This window comes from Bidens hawaiensis, unplaced genomic scaffold (assembly GCF_021521415.1).
Source record: "Bidens hawaiensis isolate Kalapana, Puna unplaced genomic scaffold, B.hawaiensis_p1.1 tig00036290_1, whole genome shotgun sequence".
In the NCBI taxonomy this organism is placed as follows: domain Eukaryota; kingdom Viridiplantae; phylum Streptophyta; class Magnoliopsida; order Asterales; family Asteraceae; genus Bidens; species Bidens hawaiensis.
Window position 1 is genome coordinate 94,569 of NW_027496317.1, and position 14,455 is coordinate 109,023.

A 14,455-nucleotide genomic window follows, 5' to 3' on the forward strand; every position below is an offset into this window, starting at 1 on the left:
AATCACCATTCAAGGATGGCCAATCCATGGAAGATATTCTAGGTTGCCATTGCAAATTATAAACTACGTTTTTGTTTCTTTTGTTTGTTGTAACAAAATCTACTTTTGTTACAATTCAGTATAACATGTGACTATGTTAGCATTAACTTTTAACAGGTTGATAAAACAAACGTCAAAATATAAAATTGACTTGGCAAAAACAAAACAAGTACCGTCTCATCAAACAAGTATACTCTGTATATTTTATCATTCATCACATTTAATTTAGACAAAATGACAAAACACGTTCTTTATGTTTGAACGTTTTTCAGTGGTAGTCCTTTGGCAAACTTAATATCAGAGAGGATACTTGATGTTTCAAATCCCTATCATGTTACGTCCTTTGACGTTAACCCCGTTAACTTTTCTCGTTAAATATGGTAATATGCATTAAGGATGAGGCTAATTTTGTAAATTCACATCTTTATTTAATAATTAAATAAAACAATTAATATATTTACAAATAAATACTTTCTCTCTCTCCTTTCTCTCTCTATCTCACAATCTCTTTCTTGAGTTTTTTTCAATTATTAAATAGATATATTAATTGTTTTATTCAATTATTAAATAAATATGTGAATTTACAAAATTAGCCTCATTCTTAATGCATATTACCATATTTAACGAGAAAAGTTAACGGGATTAGTGTCAAAGGACGTAACGTGATATGGATTTGAAACATCAAGTATATTCTCTGACATTAAATTTGCTAAAGGACTACCACTGAAAAAACGTTCAAACATAAAGGACGTGTTTTGCCATTTTGTATTTAATTTAATAAAAAGCACTTTATTTCTTAAATAATAAATATAAATATAAATAAATTTAAAAAAAAGAATAATAATAATAATCCCAAGTCTCCCAGACACTTGAACCTCTTTCTGGTAAATTACCTTCCCAATCCCACGCCTTTATTATTTCCATCCAACACCGTCCTCCCTCCGGCTGACTTCCGTCGTCTTACTCCGATTGTCCACGTCATCATCCACGGCTTCATACTTCTCAAACACTGGTACAATTGCTGCACTAATCACTTCACACACACTCTCTGCGTGTTGTTTTCCCCCTTTTTATTAACCTAGGGTTTGTACTGCTGTCTGTTTTTGAATGAATAATTTCATAGATATAAGCTAACCGAAAGCTTGAATACAGTGCATGTTTCTAATGTATATGCCACAATTGGATCAGATATCAATCTATATTAATATTTTCAAGGTTGAGGAATCATGTGACCGGTATTACATTAGTAGTTAGACAGACAGCATAATCCTCAATCTGCTGGATCAATTGCATCTATCAATGTTTTCAATAGCTTATTATAATATATGTAATTGCTAATTAATTGGAAGCAACGCTGATTTTGATATTAAAAGTGGATGTTATATGTAGGATTTGGAGGGTAAGGTACTGTTTATTTGAACATCACAAGGCTGAATGATGCAAACAGCTGCTCATCATTCCGTAACTTTTCACTTACATGCCAGGTAATGTTCTGCTGTTCAGTTAATATGTGTTTGTGTGTGTGAAGAAGCTTCATTTGATTGGTCTGTTAAAGATAAAGATTTGAATATTTCATATCAGTTTTGAGGTTCATTATTTGGTTTTAAATGCTTGCTTTGAGACATTTAGGTCTCAAAAGCCGAGGCGAGAGCTTCAAGCACACAAGGTGTTGCTTTATGTACAACCAGAAGCAGCATTTCTGTTCTCTCTTTTAAATATCAGCCTTTGTATAAAGTTTTGTTTTTTTACTTATCAGCCTCCTACAGCCCTATTTTTTATGCTTATTATGTGCATGAGGTGCCGCCCCAAGGCCTTGAAGCATTTTCCAAATTTTAAAACCGAAGATAATATTCTGTTTGAACTCAAAATCAATTTTTATTTTAGGTTTATAATAGAAGCTATGGTTGGCTCACTTGAAATCGGATCGTTCACACTGAGCCTGCTCGCTTTGTAAACGAGCCGAGCCCAAGCCAATATAAGCTCGGCTTGTTAAGCCCGTTTAGCTTTCTCGTTGACTTGTTTAAATTAAAGCCCAAGTTTAAAGTATAAATATTACAGTTAATTAAATATGCCTTAACTGTATTATTTTTTAATCATATATATGATATTATATTAATATATAGAAATTATAAATATTTTAGTTTATTAATCATGCAATATACTTCAAATATAAAATTTATTTTTTTTGTAATAAATAAACCGGCTCGAGCGCAACACTTAGCTCGTTTAGCTCAGTTTGTAAATGAGCCGAGCCAATAGAAGCGTGTTTCATTTCTTTCGAACTGAATTATTGTGCAATTTGTAACAAACTACAGAAGAGACTATACAATGGCATGTGGTTGGATGAAAACTGGGAACACAAGTCAAAGTCAACTCCATCAAAGACACAAGTTGGTGAGACGAGTTGACCATGGTCAGAGTTTGGTACATTTGAACCGATCCAAGTTCTTCCTAACCGCTGACAAAAACATGGTCTTACCTATCCCGAACGCAATGACAAACGATGGTCATGCGTCATCTGTATCTGCATCTGAAGACATTATAGACACAAACGACACACCAAAGCAAGAACCAGTCCCGCTATTCAGCAAGTGGACACCTCCCAGATATCTATGGAGAGGGCTATCAGTTTTTGTGTTGACGGGTCAAGTTATAATGAGGATACTAAATCGTAAAATCCACTGGAAAAACACCCTCCAACAGCTAGAACGAGTTGGTCCAAAATCAGTAGGCGTTTGTCTCTTAACATCAGCATTTGTGGGCATGGCTTTCACCATCCAGTTTGTGAGAGAGTTCACTCGATTAGGTCTAACCCGAGCCGTGGGTGGGGTCCTAGCCCTGGCCTTTATCCGTGAGTTAAGCCCCGTGATCACTTCCATCATAGTAGCCGGTCGAATCGGTAGTGCATTTGCAGCGGAGTTAGGGACCATGCAAGTATCTGAACAAATCGACACTTTAAGGGTTTTGGACACCGACCCGGTTGATTATTTGGTAACCCCACGGGTCGTTGCTTCGTGTGTGGCGTTACCATTCTTGACACTTATATGTTTTACGGGCGGGATGCTGGCTAGTGCTTATTTGGCTGAAGGGGTTTACGGGATTAGTATTAGAATAATTATGAATTCGGCTCAACGGGCTCTTAGACCATGGGATATTGTTAGTGCAATGATCAAGTCTCAAGTGTTTGGTTTGATTATCTCGGTTGTGAGTTGTGGGTGGGGGTTTACTACTTTGGGTGGGGCTAAAGGTGTTGGAAAGAGTACTACTTCTGCTGTGGTTCTTTCGCTTGTCGGTATTTTTATAGCCGATTTCTTGCTCTCATATTGTTTTTTCCAAGGGACCGGGGATTCGCTTAAGAATTTGTGATGTGTTGGATTATGGTTGTTAGGAGGGTTTTTATTTTTTATTTTTTAATCCATGTTGGAACTTGATGTTTGTTTGCTTGTTTAAAGTGGGTAGTTTGCTGTTGTTTGTATCGGCTAATGGTTCTTGGTTGACCCTGGACCAACTTGGACCTGAGTCAACTAAATCGGAAGTTGAAACGGAACAGAGTGGACTAAAAGATAGTGGTCCGATTCTGGTTCTGGTCTTTATTACAATTTTAATATATGGAACTTTTAGATGTGCAATGTGATGTAGCCATGATAATATGATACGATACCAGTTACTGTGATCTGGTTTGGTTGGTTTAGGGTAAAATGGTGACATGATACATTTTACTGTAGTTTGTAATGTGTCACGTGGGTTTTTTTTGTTACATTTATATTTTATTATTGTTTGATTATGACATTTCAACCATACAATTTATGAAGATTTATGAAGACCTATTGACATGGCCTTTTCGTCACCGGTCCTAAACATACCTCATCTTTCTATTCAGACATTATTAAGGGATAGGAGTATGCAAATATTTGTAAAATTGTAAATTATGATGAAACATTAAGCACAATTTTTTAAGGGATAGGAGATAATCAAACTTTAGCACCCTAAAACAAGCGTCACTTCAACTTTTTTTCCATCAGCTGCCATGAATACATGTGGTTATGACATGTCACCTCTTATGCTTCTGTAGTTTGATAAGTTGAAGATGTGTTATAAAACCACTCGCATGTCTAGCCGATCCATATGCTACAAACTAACCATGAATCTCAGTTGATCTTATGATTCTTAATACCTCTTATATATTTGGATCATAATCATTGATTAGAAGGCCTTCAAACAATAACTTCCGTGTGTAGAAAAATATGAACAGGTCAAAACTGACCAAATACTAATTTATTCGACTAAATATGCTTAAAAAAATATTTCATGAAAATATTTAAATAAAATGCATTCCATTCGTTCTAACTTCACAAAGTCTCCTACTATTACTTCTAATACTTGAAAATTTAGATACAAGAACGCTGCTCTCCGATTGAGATCCGTTGCACACGGTTCTCAACATGCTACTGCCCTCTAGTAAGTGCCTCTTCAAAAAACAAAAGGGTCCAACCTTTTTGTTTCAAGATTTAAAATGTTGAGTGAGCTACACAGCCCTTTGGAGTGACACTGCTTGTTTAACCTATCAATATGAAATGACTCATTTACTTATAACATTGTAATTCGAACGCAACCATATTATTGATTTGGTTTAGATATAACAACCCGAATTATATAATCATAGATAAATAATTCACAAGTAGAACACTTTGTAACAGTTTTAGTAACCAAATAAAAATAAAAGGTTATCTTATTTAACATAATCATAGAAAAAAATAAAAACAACATAATATGAATTACATACACATCGACTGATACTGGTGTGCAAGAAATAGAAAAAACATATTCGAAACCAAAATGTAACATCTTGAAAAATACCATATTTATTTTTGGGTTAGTATGTCAAACTTTGAAAATATAAGGACCCAAAAATAATTTAATAATAAATATGGTAAAGAAATAATATATGTGGAATATAATAAGTTAAAAGAATTCATATTAAGAAAATGATGGAAGCGAGGTCAATAGGTGTCAAGATGTAAAAGTTCAAGGACTAAAATGAAAAATCTTGATTTCTAGACCCATCGCGATACGCGACGGGTCAGGGGAGTAACCCATCGTGATACGCGATGGGTACGTCACAGTGCCCCAAAATGGGCGGTGCCGCGATACGCGATCGCCAAACCTATTGGGTCATCGCGATACACGATGACTAGGCAAAGCAATCGTGACACGTGTCCAGCCACGTGGTGCCACGTGTCCACACGTGGCAGGTCTACTAGGTGACAATCAAGCCTAGTGAGCGGCGTCGCGATACGCAATGCCAGAACCAAAAATTCCATCGCGATACGTGATGGAATAAAATAATTAGAGGCGGTTAACAGGTCCATCGCGATACGCGATGGATCCCTTTTTGACCCATCGCGTATCGAGATGGGTCACAATTTCAGCCCTATAAATAGGGGTGTCGGGCTCTGCTTATTGCATCCCAAAATCAGTTCACAAATCACTTTCTCAATAATCGTATCACGATCCCGTTGTTCCGACGATCCATTCTCGAAAAACGTGCAAGGCGTAGAAGTGTTGTGAGATCATTCCCTCGATACCGACGACAAGTAGGAGTGCTGCCCACGTCAAGCTTAGGCATTTCTAGAAATACAAGCCATACAAGGTAGGGGTTCTGTCCGAATATTTTATTATATATGACTTAGACCCTAGTCGATGTTATAGTCTATACCTTGATTATATAAAAAGAAAAATATAATTTTTATAAGACGCGGGTATATATATATATATATATATATATATATATATATATATATATATATATATAAATTCTTTATAATTATAAAGATTATATATTGTTTCTTAAGAAATAAGAAACTTGATATATATATATATACGTTACTTCATAAAGAAGAAACGTAGTGTTTAAATGATAAACTTCTTGGACTAAAGGTTCAAGTATTTTATAAAAGAGGAATGGATATCAAGGTAATGATTATACAAATAGACTAAAGGTCTAAAGCTAGATCACTGATCTAGTATTTATAAAAGTTTATTCTCGTACCGTAGGTCCGAGGTAATAAGAAGATTACATCAGTTTGATAAACTGATCATAACAAAGGTGAATATGTCCAACTTTTTACAACTTTATAAATTGAGTCTTATAAATGATTACATGGGATTGCGTATTCCTAAAACGTTATAAACAAAGGTAATCGCTGGCCCTCAGGCTATCATATACGTTTGTCTAGATCCTTTCATATGTGGTTAGACGGTGGGCACACCGCACCATGCTGGATTATGCCTCCGTCACGTTGGGCCGGACCTACGATGTTCGAGTGGGGATAACCTTGTGTATATAGGTACTGGCTACGATCTCGAACGTTGCGGTGTTCACTGAGCGGTTTCGAGTTAAGCCGGAGTTTGTAATAGTTACTCAAACTTTCAGAACTTGATTGTTTACTAAGCCACGTTGGGCCGAGGCCTACGATGTCTCGAGGGGATGATTAAGTATCAAAATATTTTGTGTCAACATATTCACCAACATGCATTGCTAAAGTATTTTATAACTGTTTTTCAGGTAATCAAGATTAGGTGTTTGAAGATGAAGAATAGCCATTAGACGATCTGATGGCTCAGATGGAATTTTTATTAAAATAATGTAAATTATGGTTTTCATGTTTCAAACGCTTTTGTACCAAACTTCGGGTCTTTAATTCCCGACTTTTGAATTATATTAATATTTTAATTAAAACTTCTACTTTAGAACCTTAAACTCTGATATATTTACAAAACATGTACCAACTATTGGTCACACGCCTAGGCCCTAAGTTGGGTGTGACAGGTTGGTATCAGAGTCAACGATCTTAGCAAATTAGGTATTTAATCGTACCTAAGTTTTGATCAAGGGATAAGTCTCAATATTTTATTATATTATAGGGATAAGATAGGTTGGTATCCTTTCTAATCCCTCATCATTCTAAAAATTTCAAAAAATAGATGTCATTCCAGAAAGTGATGAACGGCTTCATGAGCGACGCGAGAAGAGCTGGCATCCCCAAGCCAATACTCCCGGAGGACAACAAGAATGCAGATTAATATGAAGCTTTCTTTAAACAAGACCGTCCAATCATACCGATAGTTCCATATGGAAGTCAACCCATCTATTTTCCGGGCACGGAGCAGATGCCAATTCATGTTCCAAGTTCTCCACCAACTATCACCCATCTGGTATTCCGGACTATCACCCTTCCAATGAAATACAAGTTGATAGGCATATCAAATCGGAATCCGAGCAAGACACATCCAGTTGGATGCAGTGTCATTCCGATCAGCGAAGATGGCACTTTGGAACTCCAACTTATAACCAACCAGATCCCAACAATTATACTTTTGCAGGTCCATCAAGGAGACCTAAGATGAGAGTGATGCAACCTCAAGAAAAAATAAAAATACAAGTGGATTTGAACAAAGATGAGGAAGAGATGTGGATTAAAGAAGAATCAAAAGAAGATCTGGAGGAGGAAGAGGAAGAAGAAGAGGATGATTCCGAAGAAGAAATTTCGGAAGAGATAAACACGGAAGAGGAAAACCCTGGTATTCAAAATGCTCCAACGTGTGATTGTCCATCGAATATTGGTTGCCAACACACCATGCTTCCTATGACCTATTACTACACAACTCCAAAACCACCCACTCAAATGCCTTTTGGGATTCCAGAACCACTCATTCAAATGTCTTTTGCAGAACCACCCATTCAAATGCCTTTTGGGTATGTTCCTCAAGACCCTTATATTCAAATGTTTCCCCCAAGTTTTCCACCATACCCTGGAGTTGTTCCTACCATCTCGGAACAAGCCAATGAAATAAGGGAACATGAAGCCACTACTGAAGCTTTTTACAACTTACCAATTGAAGCAAGTACCCCACCACTATACCCGAAGAATCACTATGATATTGTGATGATGGGGTATCGTGATCCACCACCACAATATGGATACCCTAATGTTATACCTCAGTCACAAGAGGAACACCTTGATAGAGCCCTGCATGAAACCGGCGACTTGAGGAAGAAGATTGATACTAGTGGAGGCAAAAAGAAGAAAGTGGGAAATAAATTACTACGAAAATGTAGTGAGATGAAAAATATAATCATAGATTACATGAAAGATTAGGAATTCCGCTTGTTGGTGTTGTATCGTTTGTTTCAAGTGTCAGTCTTTGTAACATACTCTATCCTTAGGTTTCGTAATCGTTTGTATGATATTGGAAGTTGTGTTTATAAGATATTCCACCCAACGATATATAAATAAAAATCTTTGGTTCTAAATCTATTCTTCATAATTTCAGATGTCGATCCAAAACAATCCTTCACAAAACGAAGAGGCTTCTAATGCAAATAGAAATCGAGATAGAACCGAACCTGTTCAAGCGATTCTTGAAAATCTAATGATAAAAATGCAAGAAATGATAACACAAGCTATGAATCCATTAATTCATGCTATGAAATATGGTTCAATTCGCAAGAGTGAAACTCGAAAATCCCACAAAACCAAACGATCCGTCAAATCCAAGACACATCCTAACCCTACTCACCAAGATGAAGGAAGTGACCAAGGATCAAATGTTGGTGATAACTTTAACCGAAACTTTAAAAAGAAACTTAGGATCGAAGGTTGTCTTTTTAAATATTTCAAGACTTATGGTCCAAAAGAGTTTCATGGCGACAAAGGCGCCATTGCTGCCTTACGATGGTTAGAAGAAATGGAGTCAATTATGATAATCAGCAAGTGTTATGAGAAGGAAAAGATTCAGTATACTTCTCAAATGTTTAGGGGTGAAGCGTTAGAGTGGTGGAACACTCTAATCTTGTCTAAAGGAAGAGAGCCCATGTACCAGTTAACGTGTGAAGAATTTAAGGAATTGGTGCTTCAGAAATTTTGTCCAATGCATGAGACGGACATAATTCAAACCAAGTTCCTTAACCACAAGGTGGTTGGGACTAACTTGAAAGACTACAATACTAAGTTTCAAGAGTATTGTAGAAGTGTACCTCAGTTGGTAACACCATAATCAAACAAGGTAACCCGTTACATTTGGGGTTTGCCTAGGGAAATACGAGACATGGTGAGGTCTCATTTACCGCAAACTGCTGATTCTGCCATGGAGCTGGCAGGGTATTTGATGAATGGTCTTATCCGAAATAAGGAAGAGGATAAGAAAGTTGACACAACCAGTGATAAGAAGGGAAAAGGGAATACTCGTTTTAAGGGGAAGGAGGTTGATAAAAGAAAATGGGGCTTTAATTCTAATGTTCCATTGTGCAAGATATGCAAGAGACGTCACTTCGGTCGATGTAGATTTGCAGCTTCTACTTCTGCAGTCTGTGATTCGTGCAACAAGCCTGGACATGTTGCAGCCGACTGCTGGAAGAAATCTATGACTTGCTTTCACTGCAAGGAAACTGGGCATCTCAGTTTTGAATGCCCCAGGAAGAAAAATGTTGTTACTGGAGGAGGTGCCGGAGGAAGCGGCACCAAGAATGAAGGGAAGAAAGGAAATGCACGAGTCTTTGTACTCGACACCAAGAAGGCTGTAGACATACCGGACACCATCACCGGTACGTTCTTAGTTAATAACGTTTATGCTAGAGTTTTATTTGATTCGGGTGCAAAAATCAAAGTTTTATAGATTATAACTTTTGTAGTCTATTAAACGAACATTTAACGAAATTAAATAAAACTTTAAACGTTGAGACAGCCAATGGTGAGGTAATTAAGATTTCCGAAATCTTAGAAAATGGAAAGATCTTATTAGTAGGTTATGTCATCCCCGTTCAATTATTACCCATGACATTAGCCGGCTTTGACATAGTTCTAGGTATGGACTGGTTATTTGATAACCATGCCCGTATCATCTGCAATAAGAAAACCATATAACTACAAGCTCTTGATAAACGAACAATTCAAATTGCCGGTGACAAAAATGCTGGTCAAGTTAGCCTAATTTCCATTATTAAAGCTAACAAATGTCTAAACCAAGGTTGGTTAGCATTTATGGCATATGTTACCGAGGAACCAAAACCAAGAGAGATAAAAGATGTGCCTAAAGTTACCGAATTTTCAGACGTCTTTCCAGACGAGTTACCAGGTATTCCACCTAACCGAGAAGTCGAGTTTAGAATAGACTTGATTCCTAGAACTGCGCCCATAGCCAAAGCTCCATATCGCTTAACTCCGACAGAAATGAAAGAGTTGAAGAAACAATTGGATGAGCTGCTAAAGAAAGGATTCATTTATCCAAGTTCATCGCCTTGGGGAGCTCCAATATTATTCGTCAAAAAGACAGACAGATCCATGAGATATTGATTATAGAGCCCTGAACAAAGTAACTATTAAGAACCGATGTCCGCTACCTAGAATTAACGACCTATTCGATCAACTGCAAGGAGAGAGTTATTTTTCCAAGATAGACTTACGTTCGGGGTATCATCAATTGAAGGTGCAAGAAGAAGACATTCCGAAGACAGCGTTTCGTACAAGGTATGGACATTATGAATTCACCGTGATGCCATTCAGACTCACTAATGCCCCCGCCGCTTTCATGGACATGATGAACAGAATTTGCAAATCATATTTAGATAAATTTGTAATCGTATTTATTGAAGAGAAACTTATTTATTCTAAATAGGAAGAAGATCACAAAGTGCACCTTAGGATTCTACTTGAAATACTTAGGAACGAGAAATTATACGCTAAGTTTTCAAAGTGTGAATTCTGGCTTCACGAAGTACAATTTGTTGGTCATGTGGTTAATGCCGAAGGAATTCAAGTCCACCCTTCCAAAATCGAAGCGATCGCTAAATGGGAAATTCCAAAATCGCCAACCAAAATCAGAAGTTTCTTAGGTTTGGCGGGATACTATCGCAGCTTCATTGAAAATTTCTCACGAATAGTCGTTCCTTTAACTTCATCAACTCGAATGAACGTCAAGTATGAATGGGGAACTAAACAACAAGAAGCATTTGACTTGCTCAAAAAAAAGCTTATGAACGCACCTATACTGGCTTTTCCAGAAGGTACATAAGATTTCGTTGTATTTAGTGACGCATCCCATTCGGGTTTGGGTTGCGTATTAATGCAAAGAAAGAAAGTAATAGCTTATGCTTCTCGTCAGTTGAAAGTACACGAAAAGAATTATACGACTCACGATCTAGAGTTAGGTGCCATAATTTTCGCCTTAAAACTATGGAGGCACTAACTCTATGGAGTTAAATTTATCGTGTACACTGATCATAAAAGTTTAAAGCACATCTTTGATCAGAAAGAGCTTAACATGCGTCAAAGAAGATGGATGGAAACCTTAAATGATTATGATTGCGAAATCATCTATCATGAGGGCAAAGCCAATTTGGTGCCTGACGCATTAAGCCGAAAGGAACATGAGAAACCCAAGAGGGTTTGGGCTTTAAGATTAGAACTTCAAATAGATCTAATCGAATAGATTAAGAAAGCTCAAGAACAAGTTATCAAAGAAAACAACATCTCCGAAGAAAAGCGTAATGGTACCATTGACTCGTTAGTCAAAGGTGATAACGGTATCCTCAGACTTGGAAACAGGATTTGGGTACCAATCATTGGAGAATTACGCGAAAAGATAATGAGTGAAGCCCATAAATCCAAATACATGATGCACCCCAGTAGCGACAAAATGTATCAAAATCTCAAGCCTAACTACTGGTGGAATGGAATGAAGAAAGACATTGCTCTGCATGTTGCTAAGTGTCTAACATGTTTACAAGTAAAATCCGAGCATCAAAAGCCATCGGGTTTGCTTCAGCAACCCGAACTTCCTGTTTGGAAATGGGAAATGATAACCATGGATTTTATAACAAAACTTCCTAAGACCACTCGTCAACATAATGCAATCTGTGTTATCATCGATAGGTTAACCAAATCCGCTCATTTCTTACCTATCAACTAATCTTACTCTATGGATAGTGATGTGCAAAATGGTCTATTAAAACCTAACCTAACTTAGACACTCTAGTTTTAAATTTATAAATCTAGACTCTCCTAATGCTAGACCACTAGACAGGCAAGTGTACCTATCGACTGTAGTAAAGCCTAATGGAGTCCGGATATCGAACCCAAAGGACACTAGCGACACCTAAACTAGACTCTAACTAATAACTTGAATAAATTGATTTAATTGATTTTTTTGTATTTTTTAATTATTAACTATAAAAATAAAAAGATACTTAAACTAAACTAGACACGAACAAATCGGTTTAGAACTCAAATAGGGGAAACAACTACCTAGGTAAGGAATCCTACTATTCAACTCGTAAACTCTCGGAATTGGATTTATGATTGGTAACCGTATTCTAAAAATATAACACTAAGGAATAACTAAAGTATGCTAGATCTCCTCCCGGTCTCACCAACAATACTTAAGAATCCTAAATATCATGTAAGCTCAACGGTTTAATGGTTCGGATCATCTCCTAGTCTCACCTTACCTAAATATGCTAAGGTACCCAAATATTAAATCACCTCCCGGTCTCTCTAATCACAAAGCACCCTAAGGCGTAAAGGGTTATTTTTATTGAATTCGGTTATAACTCGGATCTGCAAGAATCTAAAGGAATCTAGGGTAACTCACTCCCGTGCAATCACTACCCAAACCCGAAAAATACCAAAACAAGCGACACTTAATTACCTCCCGGTCTTTCAAGTGACATAATATAATGTATATCTAAACTCTCAAATACCGTTCCTATGGAATACGTTAACTATAAACCATAAACTAGTTACAAACACACAGTAAGTAACCTAATATGCATCCATACATGAAAGACATTCACAAAGACGCATATGAAACAATAAATTGATAATAAATCAATACCAAATACGCATATTCATCACAACCAAATAAAATAAAAACTTTACCAAAACATGAACCAATCAATAATAATCCAAAACTGAAAATAAAACGAGTCTAACAAGTATTCATCCAAACCCAAGCAGTATAAAAGTTTAGTCAATCATAATAATTGATGAAACAAAAATATAATAATTATTACAGTTCATCATAAAAGAAATAATATAGTTGAGCTACTAGCCTGCGAGTTTAAATTAATAGAGCACCTAGTCTGCTTGCTTGATTCCTTTTAAAATTGGTCGTTAGACTTTAGGTGCTTGCCTAAATGCTAGCTTTAATCAAACAAAGATGGCCCCTGCCTTGACTTGTGTAATTTTTTTATTACTTGTGTTTTGGTCTCCCAACAGAAGACGACAGAGGTGGTCCCCCCTATGCGCTTGACCTCCTGCCTCCAACTTCTGTGTTGTGGCCTCATAATCTTTTTATATTTTTCGTTGACCGCCATATGACTCCCAAACCCAAACCCTCCAGATTCCTTCTACGTGGGCCTTTATTGAGCTTAGTCCATCCAATTATAATAACAACTAACGTGGGCCTCTTATAATCCCACCAACACTTTACTTGGTTGTTTTAAATTAAGTTGTCTTGCATTTCTCTACATATCAACGTGAAAGAAGTTTATCAATTGAAATCAACATCAAATAAATATAGATATGGATATACAAACTTAATTTCAATCGAGTAAACATGATTTAATTAATTAAACGTCTTTCTTTTACATATTAACTTTCAAAACTTAAAGATGTAAATATGATCCAATTAAATGCATTATCTAATAAAAAGTGACCAAAGCCATTTAAAAGTGTAACATATATATATATATATATATATATATATATATATATATATATATATATATATATATATAATTATATGTATATTTTGTACCATATCAGATAGATTGGCACGAATATACGTAAAGAACATTGTATCATTACATGGTGTGCCATTATCTATCATATCTAATCAAGATAGTATATTTACATCTCATTTCTGGTATAGTTTCCAAAAAGCGTTAGGAACTCAATTAAATCTTAGCACTGCTTATCATTCTCAAACTGATGGGCAGAGTGAAAGAACAATTCAAACGCTTGAAGATATGCTCTGAGCTTGTGTGATCGATTTAGGAGGAAGTTGGGATGATCATCTTCCCCTAATGGAATTCTCGTATAATAATAGTTATCACACAAGTATTCAAACCGCGCCGTTCGAAGCTTTGTATGGACGAAAATGTAGAACGCCGATATGTTGGTCTGAAATTGAAAATAACCAGATGTCTGGACCCGAAATACGCGAGCGAATCGGCACTGTAGCTTATCGCTTACGGTTGCTGATGCTGTGTGCGCGTAGCGTGTAATTATGAAAGATGGGATGATTTGCTTTTTGCACAAAATCGTGTTTTAAATTTATTAAATTGATTTCTACAAAGACTAAACGCACACACAAAATAGGCAAGTGTACCTATCGTATATGTAGAATAGTATTGGTA

The 14,455-nt window shown here is 36.4% G+C and overlaps 1 protein-coding gene across 1 annotated transcript; it reads left to right on the plus strand.

Annotated features, from left to right (window-relative positions):
- The first annotated feature begins 900 nt into the window (after window positions 1–900).
- LOC143588257 (protein TRIGALACTOSYLDIACYLGLYCEROL 1, chloroplastic-like) lies at window positions 901–3,657 on the plus strand. Its single transcript, XM_077069316.1, has 3 exons — window positions 901–1,051; window positions 1,429–1,523; window positions 2,355–3,657. The coding sequence occupies exons 2-3, from the start codon at window positions 1,474–1,476 to the stop codon at window positions 3,403–3,405; spliced, it is 1,101 nt and encodes a 366-aa protein (XP_076925431.1). The 5' UTR covers window positions 901–1,051; window positions 1,429–1,473; the 3' UTR covers window positions 3,406–3,657.
- The last annotated feature ends 10,798 nt before the right edge of the window (window positions 3,658–14,455 follow it).